General features: G+C 37.3%; 2 protein-coding genes across 2 annotated transcripts; one reads left to right on the forward strand and one right to left on the reverse strand.

Moving 5' to 3' along the window:
* Positions 1–1,653: 1,653 nt before the first annotated feature.
* On the forward strand, positions 1,654–2,008 carry LOC108140952. The gene is given in 3 exon segments (XM_017264021.1): positions 1,654–1,801; positions 1,804–1,835; positions 1,934–2,008. Coding segments are annotated over 3 exon segments (255 nt in total).
* Positions 2,009–3,470: 1,462 nt separating this feature from the next.
* LOC108141012 (nuclear RNA export factor 1) lies at positions 3,471–4,513 on the reverse strand. The gene has a single exon (XM_017264089.2). It carries the CDS (start codon positions 4,459–4,461, stop codon positions 3,631–3,633), a length of 831 nt encoding a protein of 276 aa, XP_017119578.1. The 5' UTR covers positions 4,462–4,513; the 3' UTR covers positions 3,471–3,630.
* Between the last annotated feature and the right edge of the window lie 15,010 nt (positions 4,514–19,523).

A 19,523-nucleotide genomic window follows, 5' to 3' on the forward strand; every position in this document is an offset into this window, starting at 1 on the left:
GTTTGCGTAAAGTCTTGTACTTGGTTGAAAAGAACCCCACCAGCAAACGGCAACTAACCTGTCAAATGCAGATACTTGAACTCCGCCTAACCACCGGCATAGAAACACGCACAGAGTTTACCCACCCAACCCAATTTCCCGACCACAATGCCACTCGCACTTCCTGTTTTTTGTTTCCATGGGCCACAAAGTCAAACGTCGCATATTGAACGATGTGGCAAATCGAAACTACAGTGGTTTTGGGCTCCTGCATGGGTTGGGACGGGATTCCCCTATTCGGCCAAATACCTCCCAGCGATTTCTCATTCATTGGACATGTTAAGGCACGATGAGCGGATGTCAAATGCCAAATGCCATTCTATACCCTGAAATATTAAGATGGCCATGAAATGTGGCCGCAACGAGTGTCAATTTGATTAATTGAACATCATGCTGGGTGGTCCCCGTTGATTTCGCTAAGATGTTATCCCCGATCATGGGAAAACCTTCTTGACAATAAGAAAAACGGTGGCAATGGCCTTCGCGAAGAATTCAATAAAAATGTTGCATAAATTTTCTGTTTTTTCGTTTGGGCACCCTTTTGGGATTGGCTGAAACGGAAATGAATTTTTCCACTTGACCCAATTCGCTCACACGTATCAATTCAGTTGTTTGTATTTATACAAGCTTTAATTTTGGCTGCTTTGCGGTTATTTTTTCGTGTATCTTATTTGAAGGTGCACTACAAAGTGAAGAGATAATTTACACCAATAATGTAAAGTGCTAAGTGGTTGATAATTGGAGAAGTGCCCAAAGTACGCAAACAAAGTGTTCTATAGGTGGTTAGGGCACTTAAATCGCGAGTTTTATTCAATGGTTAAGTTTTAAATACCAGCAGTTACCAGTTTTCTACTTGTGCCATCCTTAAATCAAATGGTATTCAGCAGCAGCCACTCAGCTGGCTTGTTCCACAACTGATATATTGTCATTCATATGTTGTGTCAGCAATTTGTTAGCTTTATGGCTCCTGCCACGCCCCCAGTTGTCGTCCCTGAAAACCCAGAATGGGTGATCGGGAAAAAGTAAAAGGAACGGAAAAAGAAAAACGCAAAACTTGAATACATAAATTGTATTTATGCTCTCCACACTCTGCATTCTGTCTGTCCGTGGATTCGAAGTGGAAAACTAAGAATCAATACATTGCACACTTTATCTTAAAACGTGAGACTGCAGAATAGTTATATTGTGAGACTTTTACATAATAATGTGTTATTTGCTTGTTCATGTTTATTTGCTTGTTCATGTTTACTTTGAAGGCAACTTTTTTTAAGTATTCACACATACTGCACATTTTTATATAACATTTTGTTTGAATTTGAGTGTCCATCAACTTAACTTAGACTAATTAATGTTTTATCGCTTTTTGTTTGTGACATACGTGATTAAAGTTTAGCTCATTTTTTTCTAAAAATAGGTAAATAGGTAAAGTTACTAAAATTTTAGTTCTGCTAAAGTTTGCAATTGCATTTCAAGTTTCTTATCTTAGTTTAAGAAAACAACAAATTCAGTATGACTATTTTTGCTAGGAAAATAAACATGCAAAACATTCGCATTAATATCATCCTAAGCATTTTAAATGAACATCCATTTTATTTGTACAATTTATTTACAACTATGGAGGACCCTCGTAAAAGAGATCTCAAAAAGTTGATAAATTAAGATTGCTTTTTTCAACAGTGTTATAAGTTCCACATACAGGAGCTGAAATTTGAAGACCGGCGGCTGCATGAGAGTTAAGTCGAGGCGAAACTAGCCCACAAAAAAACGAGCACTTGGAAAAACTGTTTGACTTTCAGGTAAATGTTGTAAAAAAAGTTTAATTTTAATAGAAACAGAACTCCACATTTTGTATTAGTTTATTTAATATTTAGATTTCTGAACACACAATTTGTAGAACCTATTGACCGAATCTCAGATACAGCTGAAAAAATTTCAGTCCGCAATCCAGACATTTGCAGACATTTCCTGAGTACCAAAGACTCCCAGGAGGCGATTAGACTTATCGAGCAAGACAGGCGTAATGCCTAGTTGGAGACTTATATGTTTCGGGATAATTGATTTAACAATTAATTTGTGAGACACAGAAGACATTTGCCTAACATTGTTTAAATAATAGCGTAGATTGGGGTTACTTTTTAAAAATGAATTGTACAGCTTAACTTTCCTGGGCCCCATTCATGAGAACTGGATTAGAAAGTAGTTCTTTTAGTAGTATTAGTAGCAATAGTTCCCTGCCGACAAATTTAAATGTAAATACAAAAAAATGTATCTTAAAAAAAACATTCGTTTGAGAAAGCTAATCAACTTGTGGATATGGCAGGTAATGCTCACAGATCTGGACCGTGCTTTGTTGGAAGAAAGTAACATTTAACATTAGACTACCTCCTGAAGTTGCCCCCCTGATGACCTGAAAAAAGTAGTCGGCAAAGCCGCAAGTTGAAGTAATTTCTACTTAGCCGCAACTAACCAGGGCCGGAATGGAAGTGTTGGAGAAAACATAGAGGAAACTTTGGAACGCCTCAGAAATTAAAATAAAGTGCCAAGAAAGTGAAAAGCGAGTGGCCCGTGCCCTGGGAGCAGCATCTTGAAGTTGGCAAAGCCAAAGCCCGGCCATCAGCGCCAACTTCCGTTTGGGCCAACATCGTACCGCAGCAACCACTTCTTGTTTCCATTACTTTTTCCATTCTCATTGCCGGTCTAACTTATACACAATAAAAAATTAATTTAACTTAAGGTTCGATTGTTTATGACAAAAATTCAAAACATGTTTTGCATTTGCTGAGTACAAAAGTATATCAATGTAAAGTGTGTAGTTTTGAAATCATTTCCTTATGATTTAATGAAAGATATTACTAATTTAGGACTAATTTCGTCGCTCCACGAGTATTTCATCTGTTTATTGTTGTGCAATAGACTCAAAAGTCTTTTGCGAACAATACGAGTAGATTGATTTTTGTAAAATCGAAATCAAACTATTTTTCTGAGTGCACTTTTAGCCTGCGGTCGGAGTGGAAAACAGTTGCCATTGCGTAGGCGTTGTGTCCACGTCTCTTTTAATAATTTGTAACTCATTTTGCACTCGAGAAACAAAATAACGACAACTTCAGTGGCAGCGGTAGTGGCCGTTTCACCTTTGAGCTTTTCGCTCAACACAAAGTGAAAAGTGAAAAGTAAAAAGTTCTATGCCAAAAAGTCGCCGAAAAAAGGAAACTTTTCTAGGTTTTGAGTAAGAACATTACATTTGGGTTAACAGGCAAATTACGTAATTGGAGTGGCCCAAGAAACAGACGCTCAAGTGTGTAAAAGGCCAAGACCCCAAACGAGCTTACTTAATACTTTACTCTTTTGTGCGCCATTATCTTCAGATATCTTTTCCAAAAACTCAAAAATTATTTATATATTTTTTATAAAAGGGTCGCAAAACAAGCGGCTTTGGGAAACATAACCAAATTTTAATAGAATCCACAAATAAACCAGAAACAACAAAACATAATTTTTTAACTAATAGATCGTGATCACTCATTCTATAGAAAACCCAAACCGCATGGTCGTAGTCACCATTGTTTTGCATCAAAAGCTTTCTGAACCCGACTAGTACCCGTACGTTTGCTCCACTGGACTTTCATTGAGCACCTCCAGGCTCGGCCATAGATATGGAACGTCCCTTTCGTAGCCTGCCGGAAGCAGATTCCTCTCGAGGTTCAGCTCGACTAGGGTCAGAAATCGGAAGACGCGCAGCAAGTAAAGGCTTTCGATGTCGTTGTATTTCAGGGAGACGCACTGAAGCCGCGGCAGACGCCGCTCGATTCGGTCGAAGGGCCACAGGTGGGTCAGGTGGTTCCGGTCCAGAATCAAACGCCCCAGCTCCGGCATCTCCCGCTCCATAATGCCGATCACCGTGCTCATGCAGTCCGGCTGAGCTAGGGCGCAGAATTCGCCACGCCAGGCCTCGTCGTTGTGGAACAGAGTGAGGTCCAGGCTGCGCTGCTGGCGGTCATATCTGGTCAGGAGCACCCGCCTCAGCCGCCTCCGGTATTCCGAATCGATCCGGATCCGGGGCATCCGGTCGCTGACCATCAGCCACACCCGTTCATCAAGCCGTCCGAGGCGAAACAGGGCGCTCGCTATGTTGTACCCGTCGACGTAGAACGTGCATAAGGCGCCGAAGTCCTCAGCCACATCAGGTTCCCCGCCGGAGTGCAGGTAACGGGGGTCCAGCTTCAGCGGACACAGGCTCCTCCGGAGTTGCCTCATCACTCGGTTGATGGACTGTCGACGATCGCTGCTGAATATGAGCACTCGGTACCAGCCATAGACGCTCACGGGAAGGTTGGGCTTCGGTCGAGGTTCGTATCTATCGGACCTCGGTGTGGAGTGGCACAAAGGTCCTTCACTGGAGTTTCGACGCGGTGTAACGAACATATTTTTACGTCTCGCTTATCGAAAGGAACGGAACAAACCCTTGTGCTAAATGACGGACGAATGAAACTATAATGACAATAACCGAAGTGATAGCTTTAGTTCTATAGCTTTCAGTCATTTCAATGGCCGTGTTGGGGATTGAATGTCCAAACAGTTGAATTTAGTGGCAACTGGATCCAATTGCTATCAACTCAGTCGCACCAAGTGCTGTTTCATTTTCCAATGATACGCCTCTCCCAAGCCAAGGGGCTCCTGGACGGGCTAATATCCCTTTGGGGAATCTGAGTAACAGTCTTTCCACCGATCACGACGTAATTACTTTAACAACTCACTTTTTTCGGAGCTTTTTCATTTTTTAAACTTCTGTTCCATTGAATATTAATATGTAAGTAACTTGCTCTTACATTTTACCTAGACCTAATGCTTCTCTCCATTTAATGCCATATAATTATATATTAAGTGGGCTCTTCAACTGGCGATGGGGATAAGGATCATCAAATTATAATTGGTGATTTTCAATTACCTAAGATAGACTTCGTTAGGAACAATATTATAATATTAAGACAGGCTTCTTGATTTAATCGTTGTTAACAACGAGACCCTCACTCAAAAATAAAACATTGAGGCTGTATAAAAAATATATAAAAACCAACTCTGCGAAAGATGTTTTAACGAACTACTCTATCCGTAGGGAGTTTATTAATGCTTATGACCTGTGCCAAGATCGCTACATTGTTCAGTGTACAGAGAATTTACGCAACGAGCCCAAAGATTTGTATTCCTTTGTAAATGCTAAAAGAATATCAAATGCGTAACCCTCATCTTTTAATTGTGACAACAGAACTGAATCCTCATCTTTAAACATTTCTAACCTTTTGCGCATTTTTTTCAGTCAACCTATTCTCCAACATTTTTCCACTGCTTCACTCCCAATCCCTATCCCCTATCTCACATTAATAATATTTATGTTTACAGTTAAGGGTCAGCGACCTTTTTTGCTTGAAAAGTCCTTTCGGACCCGCTGATAAGATTCTTAGTTGTGTGACAAAGCATTGTCTTGACCAATTACTTTTCTATTCAACCAACCTTTAATGACTTCAGTGCTCTTAGGAATATAATATTTCTCTTAATAAAAAAGACTCAAGGTCCGATATATCGGATTCTAAATTCTAAAATATTTCTCCATTACTATAAGTCAAAAAATAATATGTAAAAAGCAGCAGAATTATAATTTTTTCATTTATTTTTCCGGTTGTTCATCTGTCCGTCTGTCCGTCCGTCTGTCCGCCTGTCCGCCCGTTTATATGCAAACTAGTCTCTCAGTTTTAAAGCTATATGCATGCAACATTCCCAAAAGTTGTCTTTCTATTGCAGGTAGTATATGAGTCGGATCGGACGACTATAGCATATAGCTCCATAGGAACAATCAAAAAAATAAATTAAAAAAAATTATGACATTGCTGTTTTCTATTTTTTTTTTTAGTTCTTCGATATATAGTAATGGTTAAATATTTCAGAATTACGGTTTAAATTTAATCAAAATCGGACGACTATATCATATAGCTCCCATAGGAACAATAAAAATATATAAAATAACTATCTAATAATTGAGCTGCAAATCATCATAGCTTCAATGTTTTTAGACATAACCGCAAGTAAATCATAATTTTAATGTTTTAAAAAATATTTAATTCTTGCAATACCTGCAAGGGTATATGAACTTCGGCTTGCCGAAGTTTGCTTCCCTTCTTGTTATACCCTTGCAGAGGGTATTATAATTTCAGTCAGAAGTTTGCAACGCAGTGAAGGAGACATCTCCGACCCTATAAAGTATATATATTCTTGATCAGCATCACTAGGCGAGTCGATCTAGCCATGTCCGTCTGTCCGTCTGTCCGTCTGTCCGTCTGTCCGTCCGTTTATATGCAAACTAGTCTCTCAGTTTTAAAGCTATCTGCATGAAACTTTCCCAAAAGTTGTCTTTCTATTGCAGGTAGTATATAAGTCGGAACGAGCCGGATCGGACGACTATAGCATATAGCTCCCATAGGAACAATCGGAAAAATAAATGAAAAAAAATTATAACTTTGCTGTTTTTAAATTTTTTGTTTAGTTCTTCGACATATAGCAATGGTTAAATATTTCAGAATTATGGTTTAAATTTCATCAAAATCGGACGACTATAGCATATAGCTCCCATAGGAACAATCGGAAAAATAATTGAAAAAAAATTATAACTTTGCTGTTTTTTAATTTTTTGTTTTGTTCTTCGACATAAAGCAATGGTTAAATATTTCAGAATTATGGTAAAAATTTCATCAAAATCGGACGACTATAGCATATAGCTCCCATAGAAACAATCGGAAAAATAAATGAAAAAAAATTATAACTTTTCTGTTTTTTAATTTTTTGTTTAGTTCTTCGACATTTAGTAATGGTTAAATATTTTCGATTTACGGTTTAAATTTCATCAAAGTCGGACGACTATATCATATAGCTCCCATAGGAACAATAAAAATATATAAAATAACTATCAAATAATTGAGCTGCAAATCATCATAGCTTCAATGTTTTTAAACTTATACGCAAGTAAATTATAATTTTAATGTTTTCAAAAATGTTTAATTCTTGCAATAGCTGCAAGGGTATATGAACTTCGGCTTGCCGAAGTTTGCTTTCTTTCTTGTTAAATAAGAAATAGATATTTTAATCTTACACTATTTAATAAGTGGTTTTTAAGCTTCCGCGACATCTATTTATTTTTATTTTAACGAGGCTGCCAGATTGATGGAAAAATGTGGTAAACATAAAGTTAGCTTCCTGCCGCTCGATGGCGCCAAAAACATTTGTAGAAAGTATATCTAGTTCACATGTAGAAGCTACAAGTTCTAAAATCGAACGGTAGATGCCGCGCGACGTAGATGGCTCAAAATAGTTATGTAGATAATATTTGACAAGGTTTTTCAATAGAGTTTGGAATTAATTGAGTTTAATTAAAAAATTCTTTTGTTGCAAGCTGTGATTTAAAAGTGTATAATAACGTATTTGACTTTACAAAAATTATTTTGGCGTTGCTTTTAGATTCAGTTCGAATTCAGCCCTTATCATTTTTGTGAGCCCGCCTTTCTTCTTCTAATTTCTTGTTCCTGCGAATTTGTGTAATCTTAAGTACGGTTAGAAAGGTATTTAATCTGAGTTTATATTGAAAGTGTTTTTGAACTTATTACCGTTTAATTTAATGTAGTAATATTGGAAAACTCTGGTCCTCCCCACTACATGTTAATAGTTCACAGCACTGCCACCAGAAGATTTCAGCACTGGTTAAATAGCATGTGATGTTCAAATAATTGTAATAGTAATTGTAATCACCCGCTTTCACAAATACAAATATTTATTTAATTTGTATTTGTGACCGCTTATGCCAGGCACTTCGATTTTATGCGTTAAACTAGTACACCATTAAGGACATTAGCTGAGGGTTATCAGCGTTCCAAAATATATTCAGCAGCAAAACTCAGAGTAATCACACGCCTTTGCCAGTTGCCAGTCAGCTGATTTTGCTTGGGATCAAAAGGGACTAAAGGGAAGGGAGCAGGGAAATTCGAATATGTTTAAGGGAAATCCGAAAATGTTATCAAATTAATATCCGAGTGAAAACTGAAACAGGCCTGATAGACCAAATTGCGATTAGACATGGTAAGATAACGGAAAACTGGAATCATAATATATATCTGGCAAAATGGCGATTAAACGTTAACTGATTGCCGTCTTGCAACGCTTAATTCACTTGTTCGCTGTCGAAAAATGCGGATTTGACTTTGCAAATTTGTTCAAAGTTGCTTTGGTAAATTTAATTAAATGCTGAAATTAAAATTTGTATGGCATAAGCAAGGCACACAACTTTTAAAGAGATATATTCCAATGCACTGAAGTTATATTTTATCAAATGGCTACTTGAGAAGTGGTTCACAAACCACATATTATTAAATTAAATAAATTAAATATGAATATACACATATGTAATGATTGGCTTGTATTTGCTAACGCTCTCTTGGGGTTTGTTAGTTTATTGCAATGCATTTGAGTATAATTTCTCCCATTTATGTCATCCATAAGCAGCTGCAATCATTTTTTTTAAGTTCTTACGATGGGTCATGTACTTTGTATACTCATTTATCATTTTGGTTACATTGAAGCACCGCGTCGAAATTTTTGATCTCGCTTTCATGTCCGAAAATACATAATGGTGAATCTAAAAGTGTTCTTATTATCCCGTCTTAAAGTGGTGTGATTTAAGGCCAAAAGTTGCCAAGCAAAAACCACAAAAAAAAGGAACCAGTAATAAAAAGCGTACAGTAATTGTTTAATGAGTAGCAGTTCCTCTCGGCCGCCCTTTTGTTTTCCATTTCTGCAGTATGTTGGCCGAAATTTGAAGCGGTAAGACCAGCTGGTTAGACGGTGGTTATGTATTGCATATGGCACGTGAGGCTTCGTTTAATTTTCTTAATTTTTCGGCCAGACCTGAAGGACACGCAATTTGGTTTTCGTAAACACTGGAACAAGGAAGGCTTTTCTACTTCGTCTTGCCATTGCTATTGATTAAATCGGCTTAAAGCTTTGACTAATGATGTCAGAAGATTTGGCTGGAGAACTCGAGGCGCTAGAGCGCATAATTCGTTAGTGGAAGCTGCCGAGTCACGGGGCAACTGTTTCGGTGTCGAAATGACCTGCATCAAATGTTTGCTCATGAGAAATCTCCAGTCATTTGTATTCGGGGGATTTGCCGGCAATTTGTGAGACGCGACTTTAATTCGCTTAATAAATATTTGCTTAGTTTCAGGGCACGTTCAGGTTTGGTTAGTGGAGGTAAGAAAACGGAACAAGGGCGTCGAGATCTTCTCCTTAAATACAATGGACAATTGTCAATTGCAGGACATTCTCTGCTTTTTGGGGGTGCGACACTTGAGTCTTCTAGTCGGTCATAAATCATTCCCTGAACGTCACACTGCAAGAAGAAATCTGGAAAACGAAAACTCGCCTCTCCAAATATTTCATATTTGCTTGAAAAATAAAAATCTCTTTAGAGCAATAAAAACGTCAACACATAATTATAAAAACAAGAAAGTTTATATTCCCTTTCAGCTATAACGAATAGGCATACTTATTTATTTCGGTATATAAATATCGAGGTCGATTAATAAATAAGTAAACTTGAATCTTTAAATTACAATTTAGCTCTATTATTGGAGCTGTCGATGGCGAATTCAACGGTTTCTAAAAATTAAAAGTACAATGATTTCAATAAATTTATTGCTGAGTTCAAAGCTGCAATAATGTAAAAGAAATATTTTCAAAATTTAAAGGCTAATATTGCAAACTTTTAAACGCTAAAAATAAATAAGTAAACTTGAATCTTAAAATTACAATTTAGCTCTATTATTGGAGCTGTCGATGGCGAATTCAACGGTTTCTAAAAATTAAATGTACAATGATTTCAATAAATTTATTGCTAGTTCAAAGCTGCAATAATGTAAAAGATATATTTCCAGAACTTAAAGGCTAATATTGCAAACTTTTAAACGCTAAAAACAGCGAAATAATCTTACTTTAACAATAAAGTCTGAATTTAACGCTTAAAAGCATATAGAGTTGTGTCGAATAAATGCAAGCAAACTATTTGAAGTTGAAATCCTGACTAACAATTAATTTCTCTCCGTGCAGGATGACGATGAAAACGTCAGAGGCAGGAAGTGCCAGGATATGCGGCCAGGAGGCAGTGCAGCTCTTCTTTCTGGCCGTTGATGGACATCTTGGGGCCATGGACCTCTGTCGAAAGTCTTCCCTTCCCGCCAGGGATAATGATGCGCAAATCGCTGGCAGTCATCGCTGGCTCATCCTCCGAATCTGCTTCGTCCTGGCCTGCTTTGTTTCATGTTGTGGGGGCTTGCTTTTAGTTGCCTCTATTATCCTTAATGCGAGTCACTTTGTTAGAAACGTCAGTGGGCCTGCAAGCGCCATTATCGTCATCCTGCTGGCTGGCGAAAAAATATGAATCGGAAAATGTGCAGACACGCCGGCCGTCAGCCGAAAATGCACGGGAATAAAGATAAAACATGACAGGCGGTTCACATCCAGTCATTTATAATAGGACCAATATGACCGCTACCGCATGTGGCCGCGCCCCTTTTCCTTTCTAGCAGTTTATCATCCGGGACCTCGAGGTATGAGGATGTACGCGGACAATCGTACTTGGCTCCGAATGAAAAACTTTCTGGGCAAGATCGAGACCTAATGAAATAATTGTTGTAAGCTATTTACAAGCATCTAATTCCGATTCGATGGCGAGCCAATAAAAATATGCCATAATTACCCAGAAGCCAGGCTTTGGCCAAGATAAACCAGTCCTACACGGCGCAGGCTGCAATGTTAATGACATAATTTAAAAAGCGTTTCATTAATAGCCGTTGTCAGGGCCCAGGAGTACGCCAGGCAATTAAAATGCGGACAAAGAAAGCTTGTTCGCGGCCGGATTGGAAATTAATGTTAATGGTAATTAAAACTGATTGGCATCGAATATGGGCGAATAAGTTTTCGCTCTCTTTAAAATAAAAAAAGGGACAATTGAATTTAAATGCGGTCATTAAATTACGAAATAGGGCACATTATATTTGTCTTTAATTTACTTATTCCAAAATGTCAATGCGTATTTATTTTGTTTAAGTTCGGACAACGAGCTTTAATATTCTTTTAATGGTCCATAAAGCTGATAAGTCGGCTAACTTTTGAAACCAATATACCAGCAGCAGTTAAGCGCTAACAACATAATCATTTATAATATTCAAAAAGAACTATAACTACAGTACTACTGCACTACTAACGTCAAATGAATTTAGCAGGACGGTCACACAGCCAACGTTAAATAATCGAATAATCAGCCGAAAAGGCGATGTCGACTGGGCACACACATTCCCTGTAAAACAACTGTTAGAGAACGAATTAAAAAGCGGAAATCATGTAAGCAATATAGGCCAGTCGCATAAATTTGTATGTCATTGGTAAAATTGAAAAAAAATTTTATTGCGAAAAAAAGTTAAGTTAAGTTCATATTTATATTCATAATCATTTAATATTGCACACAAACTTTAATGACTATAAAAATTCAAAGCGCCCAAAAAAAAATCTTGCAGCATACTTTCTTCTTGTTAAACTAACCCAAAACTTAGAGACTAGAGGGCTATCTTCGGATTAATACCTCCTTTTCGTCTTTTTACGTTTGTTTTTTTTTTTTTTGGTTTCTTAGTTCTTTGTTCATTTTAAGCTTTGCAGCTATTAAAACTATATTTTTTCCGTCAATGCTCTAAGAGAGAGTTTTTCTTTACAATGGTGCATACTCTTGAGTGGAACTAAAGATTGTAAAGAAATTAAAACATATATTAAATATATTTTGGTCGAGCATGTCATTTATGTAAAAATAAAATATCTCAATCGATAGAATTTCAGTAATAGTCTATTGAAATATGTTTTTGTTTGTTAACGTAACGATAATGTTAATTAAGGTAGTGATCGATGTGAAATGGTTTTTTAAATTAATAAATAAATAATTATAATAAATAATTATATCAAAGAGCCAACTAGAAAGAGCCGAACTGAATTTTACTGCATAATCAAATGATATTTGTGCTATAGTGCAACTATTTGACTAAGGATCCTCTTTTGTGAAATGCCTACAATATTAATGTAAAATTTTAAATAAATACTGTGGGCACTTTTAAGTACCACCAAGCAAAGGTCTTTTAGGCTATAATTTGTTTCAAATATTTTTCCGATTGTTCCTTTGGGAGCTATATGCTATAGGCATCCGATCCCGTTCGTTCCGACTAATGTATTACCTGCAATAGAAAGACAACTGTTGGGTAAGTTTCATAATACCCTCTGGTATTATGGGTATAACAGAGGAGATTTAAATTCTCCCTAGGCATTCGCAGATTTTTCTATCTGGCAGCTCCGCTTATCTTGAACTTTGGCATCGCCTTCGCGGCTATTGCAATTCGTTTGGCTATACAACCCCCGACGTTGGGCCATGTCAAATTATTTGTATATAATTCACATCCTTTTGGAATTCGGCCTTTGTGCCCAGTCGAGTGATTTATGGGCTGCTCTTCTTTTTGCTATGTTTGGATCTGTTTCTGTGTAAATATGCCAGCAGCGGGACACATTCCAAATTGGTCCGTGCAAATTGTTTGCCTCAGCACTATTATCCTTTTCGCAGGATGTCGCTGCTGCTCGCTTTTTAGGTAATTGCTGACTTCAACCATTTCGGCTGGTGAGTTATTCGATTTCGATACGAAAATTTGATATTCCGACCACATGCTGTGATTAAAATGTGGATGCCAGCTCCTTCTGCCAGAAATCACTTCTCCAGGAACTTGTTTTGTAATTGAAAATAGTTTTTGGCACTGATGAGAGTGCACAACTTTGTTGAGGGGCGTGACTGAGATTGCAATTGTTGATTAGAATTTCCTAGTTTTATTGAAGCAAGTGAAAAAGCACTGTGTTAAATCTCATAACAAAGTAGCGATACGTTTATCACAAAATAATATATCATACATGAGTTTGCTTAAAGTACGAGCAACTTATCAAATATACTTATTGTGAAATAGTCAGCAAAATAGCGATATTGAACTCACTTATGAGTCCAAGATATATTCATATTCATACTTCCAGCGTTCATCACCAGCCTTAACAGACATCTCAAATTTAATTTTCAACTTTCAGATTGCTCTCTTCCCTTTTCTGTGACACCGCCTGCTGTGCAATTTATCATAACAAATGCTCACAAATTTTAGAAACTAAAACCAACGCTTTACGCAACACTTGAGCAGGCAAATTTAGTAAATTGGAAATCGAGTCGCCGCATTTTGAAACCGCAAAACCCATCGCCCAATAAGTTTCCCCCGAGTAACGATACACAAATGGAGGTGGGCGGGGCCGGGTCCAGTCTCGATTTCAGTGTGAGTTCCTGGTCAGGCCAAAAACTTCAAGACGGGCATGTGCATTTGTCATAAATTAGAAACTGTAACTTCCAGTGCTAGCTTTTTGCAACCGCTTCAGCCAGCACTTAAATTTATTGCAAATAACTCATTCCCTTCATAACTTTTTCAGGAGACATTTTATGCTCCGCAGTGCTTGGCTTTGGTTTAATTTTTTAGCCAGGCAAACTAATCAACGCCCACAATTTGCAATCCGGAAGGTCGTTTCTGGGATGAGGCAATACCTCCGGCTAAATGAAGTGTGTTAAACTCGAGCGGAGACCCCTTTCAATTATATCTCTATTTTTGCGTGTGCTCACTCAAAAGTAAACACCAACTGGGCTACAATGAAACCCGAGTCGGCCAATGCAAATAAATCTTAGCCTAAGTGTTGTGGTCATTTAGCAAATGTCCAGCGATGTCCGGCATGCAAATTTGTATGTGTCTTTGTGGGTTTGGGGCAGCAAAGTAAGTTTGTTCCCTTATCGGGGCTGAAGATGGGTGCTGTGATTTATAAAATGTATTAATTAAAATGTTACAAGTCGAGATTGTAGAAATTAGTGGAGCAGTCCTGAGCGGTAATTCTGCGTTAAATGGGCTATGAAAAAATTCTTCTACAATTTTTTTAGTTGCAAATCTCTTGGACCGAATTTGTTTAGTCTCTGTTAAAGGTTTTTGAATCTATTGCTTAGAACAAGTTGGATAAAGTATTAATCTGATTTTTGTCTATTAAAAAAATGGTTAAATGAAAACGTCTTATTATATTTACGAATGGTTATGAAGATCTACATTTAATCTCCCTTTACACACATCAAGCGACAACGAAATATTTAAATAATTAAAAGGTTTAAAGCATAAGCGAGTAGTACAAAAATGCTTTTAACCTTTTTGATAATTCTGTCTATTGTGTCCGGGATGTTTCGTATTTGTATTTGTATTGTTTTTTGTACATTATTATGATAGCAAATATTAAATATTTTTTGTTATATTAAGATATTTAAACAAACAAAGCAAACAAAGTCCGAAGCTTGAGTAAAATTTGGCCATCATCTCCCACTACTTGTCGTTGTCGTTCTCGTTCCCCATCTCAATCTTACTCCAACTTTCTTTCTCAGTTTCTCCTTCTCAACGCAAGCATAAACACATAAGTGGTAGTCCTGTCAAAGTCAAAAATAAACGCAGCGACAATAATGATTTATGTGCGCTGAGTCGAAAAGGAAAGATCCTGATTCTGTGAGGCCAAGGACTCGGGCATTTTTCGGGGAAAAAAACGAGGGTGTGGAATATTCAGGACATATGAAAATCTGGAGATATGCTAAAGTGTGTCGTTGGAGTTGGAAAAGCGCGACAAATGCGAATATAATTTGTAAGACAGCAGGAAAACAATACGTTTACTTGGGGGAGAATCGTATTTCTTTAATTATTTAACGGGAAAAAAGTGTCATAAATCTTTCTAAATAATCATTTTCTTAGTTATAATTAATCCAATGAAATAATTCCCAATAAGAGGTAGCTTTCAATAGTTCATTTTCTCTTGAGTATTCAAAGTCAAAGCAAAGTTTTTGGTAAGTTATTAAAACTTTTTCCCCGCTGGTGTGAAATTGGTAATAAAGTTTGCCATAAAACGATTTACTGATATTGACCCCATATGTTGATAAAAGTTTTGTGGGAAAAAAGGTTTTTTCAAGCATGTTATGCGAGTAACACTTTTGTACAAAAAGTTATAGGTTATATCAAAATATTTGGAATTAAGTTCAATTTTAGGCCAGTTTACTTGGACCCTTTTCTTCACAAATTGAAAATACTAACACAAATTGTTTTCTCTTTTTTTAATTTTGTTTCCAAATCACAAAAAAACATTAATTTTTGAAGAAAAATACCATGAACAAATAAAAAGCTTGTTTCGGCAAGCCGATGTATCCTTGCAGCTATTGCAACAACTAAATATTCTATAAAACATATACATTTTTAATTATATGCGTATATGTTTAAAAACATTTAAGTAATGATGAATTTTACACAAATAAAAAGCGTACTTCTCAAAGATTAAACCACAACTATGGCTTAAAGAATTTGAAAAAATTAGAAATATGAAAAGGTATTATACAATTTTGTTTCATTTATTTTTTTTATATTTTTAGACTTCCGATTGTTCCCATGGGAGCCATATGAAATTTAAAACATCTAAAATTAAAAAAAAAGCCAAATTATAATTTTTTGTATTTCCCGATTGGTTCAATGATAGCTATATGATATTATAATGCCCTCTGCAAGGGTGTAAAATCACCAACCGTTTCTCTAAGTGATTTCACTGGCTAACACTTTACTTTTGTTCAGGATAAGCCCAATATTCATTTTCGTTTCTCGGGCAGTTCTAAATCTTAAACAATTTAAAGCACTTAATTGATTTTACAACTCAGGCAAAAACTGCTGGAACCATTACCGAATTTGAATTTGCACAGCAGACCCAATCGCCCTCCGACCACCCACCACTACCACTACCCCTACCCCTATTGCTACCCAGTTTTCCTCGATTCCGTGCCAGTTCATAAGCCACAGAAATGCAAAACCGCCATAATAAAGGATAATGTCGGCGCATATTAAACAAATGACTTCCGTTCGTCTAGCTCTTGGCAACCCGACTACCCCCCACAACGTTTACGCGGGGAAAACAAGCGAAAGGATATTGAAATGAGCTGGTGAACTCGGGAAAATGCAAATTCATGCCGAGCGGGAAATGACGTGTGCAAAATTTCACAGGATGGTGATGGGGCAAATAACCCTTCACTCGGAGTGCCTAATTAAAAACTTTGCCACTTTTAAAAGCGAATTAAAGGGGGACAGGAAGTGGCATTTTTTTTCGGCAAATCTCCGCTCTGACCTGTTGCCCCATAAACCGCCGAGGTTCTCACAGTAATTCCCGCTGATCGCACTCAACCCCTGCACGTTAATTACAAGAAGAGAGTCTGACCAGCCTAATCGCTGTTTAAGTACACGGTAGTGTAGCCGCGGCTAAAACGCGAATTACGCCCAATGCCTCGGCTCTGCGGCGCAGCAGACTCATGACCATTTAATGTAAACAATAATTAAAAGCCAGGCCGGTGAAAAGACTCTCCATCCACTGCCGCCTGCAGAGACACTGGGGCTCCCTCTGTCCCTCTGTCCCATCGACCCGCTCCCCTCGGGTCTTATGGCTTAATAGCTGCAAAGTGCAAGGCTTGATTATGGTGCTTACTGGCCAGTAGGAGTACTGCGGTCTAAGCCATTGCCGGTCGCTGCCATATTAGTCACAGCAGCGGAACGGCCATCGAAGTCTAGGTGGGCTGACCAGCTGGCGGGAAAGCCCGCGGAGAACCTACCTATATGGCAGGGGATTAGTTGCCAAGAGTCTGGGAAGCGGGCACAGAAGCCGAGTGTTCGGATACCCTATCCCAATGCCATAGAAAAGGTTTATATATCCTTGCAGAGGGAAATATGATTCCACTCAAAAGTTTGTAACGCAGTGAAGACCCTATTAAGTATATATGTTATTGATCAACATTATTAGTAAAGTTGATCTGTTCTGCTGTCCGTTTCTGCTCACAAAAAGTACCACTTGGCTGTTTTTTAATTTTCACAAATATACTTAGACTTACTATTTCAGAATTACTGTTTTATCTTAACAAAAAAGAATAGCAGTGTCGTATATCTGCCATACGATCGATGGAAAAATGCACCGGAAAGGCGACATAGATTCATTGTTGGCGCATAAAAACCAAAATCATTTAAAAGAATATTTAATTTTTGTAATAGCTGCAAGGATATGTAAACTTCGAGTTGCCGAAGTTTGCATTCTTTTTTAGTAAAATCAAACTGAACTTAAATGCATGATCATATTTATGTACATCTAAAAAGAACGCTATAAGGTTTCAATAAATTCCTAATATTATTGAGATTGTTTTGTAAAGTATTGTTAAAGCAGTTTACAAGTGAATACAAAATGGAATAAGGTCCCAAATATTTCAGTTATAGTTTAATAAATCAATAACATTGTGTGTTTTCTTTGGTTTTTATTCTAATGCTACAAAAGGGTGGATCAACGAAATAAAACAAGAAAAGTTTTTAGTTTTTGTTATAAAATAAAAGGTATAAAATGATTCATAAAATATCTACAGTTATAATTTATAAGCTGAAAATATTGGGAAAAAGTTAATTTCCTTTAACAGAAAAGTATTGGACTTACAAGTAGTAAGTTTGGTTGTATTCATAATCCATGAAACCCTCTGTAAGGGTATAAAAAGTAGTCTTTTAATTTAATCATTACAATGTCTGCGAAATTTGGCTTGGCTGGGTCTTATAAAGTAAGAATCCCTTTTGGTTTGGCTAAGCTTGATTCTCAGTAAAAATGATCGATCCAGATGCACATTCCTTTGACACTTCCTAGAATGCGACGAAAACGGAGCCAGGCCATAGCTACAAAATGATGAAATGCTAGAGTGATTACAAAGTATCCCAGCAATTATTATATTAATCAACTCTCCCACCGACAACAAACAGTTCTGGTTTTTCCTTCACCCACGGCGATATCAATGTCAACTTTGTTGTTTCCATTTACACTGCAAATTTTCCCAGTCCGTGCTTTTTCTGCAGGTTCGTTTATTAAATCACCCCGTTCAACTTGAACTTGCTGTTTTTGTTGCACTTATGCTAGGGGGCGTGGCTCCCCCTTTTCGAGACCTGCGCAGCCGAAAACTTCTCCTCCGTTCAGGGAGGAGGTGACGTCTATGCAGATTTTGCAGACGCTGCAAGGACGCTCGTCATCGAATTTTTCGCTCTGGGCAACGCCCACTGGGACACAAATTGCTCGTGTTGCTCCGCTTCAGGGGTTGAATTGCTATTGCGATTTATTTAGAAAATTGCATTTCTGACATTGCACTGGCTGATGGTTTTTTGTCCTGGTTCTCTTGGTTTTTATTATTTGATTGCGAATTGGGAAAATTTCTTTGGTTTCGCCAAGCGTGATTTGGTTGGGTTGATTGGGCTTAACCTATTTTAATTAGTCACAATATGTCTGAAGCAATATTCAATAGAATGATGATGATATATACTACGCTTTACTTTTTATAATGATGAGAAATCGGTAAATGTTCACCACCATCGTTTTAAAATAATTTAAACACTTACACTGCTTTACCCAACGCTTGGATGTAAAAAAGTCGTCACAAACAGACATGCAATAGCCAAAAAGCCAAGACCTGGATACGTGTATTTTATTATCTCGCAGCACCCCTTCCTGCCTTTTGGGCCAAGTAAACATTTATCAAAACTACTCGGTATACGTGCCCAGCTACCAGCAGATACGGATGTGGATAAGGCGGTCGCATCTCTAACGATTGGAGAAGGAGCCAAGGCTGCCGCTGCTAGAGACTACCGCAAAAGTACGGATACGGGTACGAGTATTTTTCAGACGAAAATATTTTTGCATAAATTACAATAGCAGTGGCAGAACAAGAGGAACAACAATGAACAAGATGTCTACCAGAAACGGCGACCAGCTATCACATTCTTGGCATATAATTTAGTGTCGCTTATGAAGTAAACTTATCTGAGCGGAAATAAAAACGCTCACAGTGTATTTTGTGTTACACCGAAAAAATAGTTTAGAAAATACGAAAAGCTGAGCCTTGGGTTAAGGTGAATATCAAACTGAGAGCTTATGAGCCTGGACTAGAAGTCGATCTAGAGAAGATTTGTTTTTTAAAGACACCAATTTGCATTGACTAATATTACGCCTCTTTGATCTGCAAACTAAGAAGCTAGTTTTTATGCAAGGACACAACATTTTTTAAGATATTCCATATTTTTATATACATATCCCATTTCCATTTTCCCATCAGTTTTAAAACGAGCTCACCACCTTTAGATTAAAAATATTTAGGCCCTATCAAGTAATATGCATTAAAAATAATAAGTTAATTATAAGAATTTCAAGAACTCTTGAATGAATCAAAATTGCCCCTGTTTGTTGCAGAAATTTGAAATGCCAAATTAATT

This window comes from Drosophila elegans, unplaced genomic scaffold (genome assembly GCF_018152505.1).
Source record: "Drosophila elegans isolate 14027-0461.03 unplaced genomic scaffold, ASM1815250v1 contig_476, whole genome shotgun sequence".
Classification (NCBI taxonomy): Eukaryota; Metazoa; Arthropoda; class Insecta; order Diptera; family Drosophilidae; genus Drosophila; species Drosophila elegans.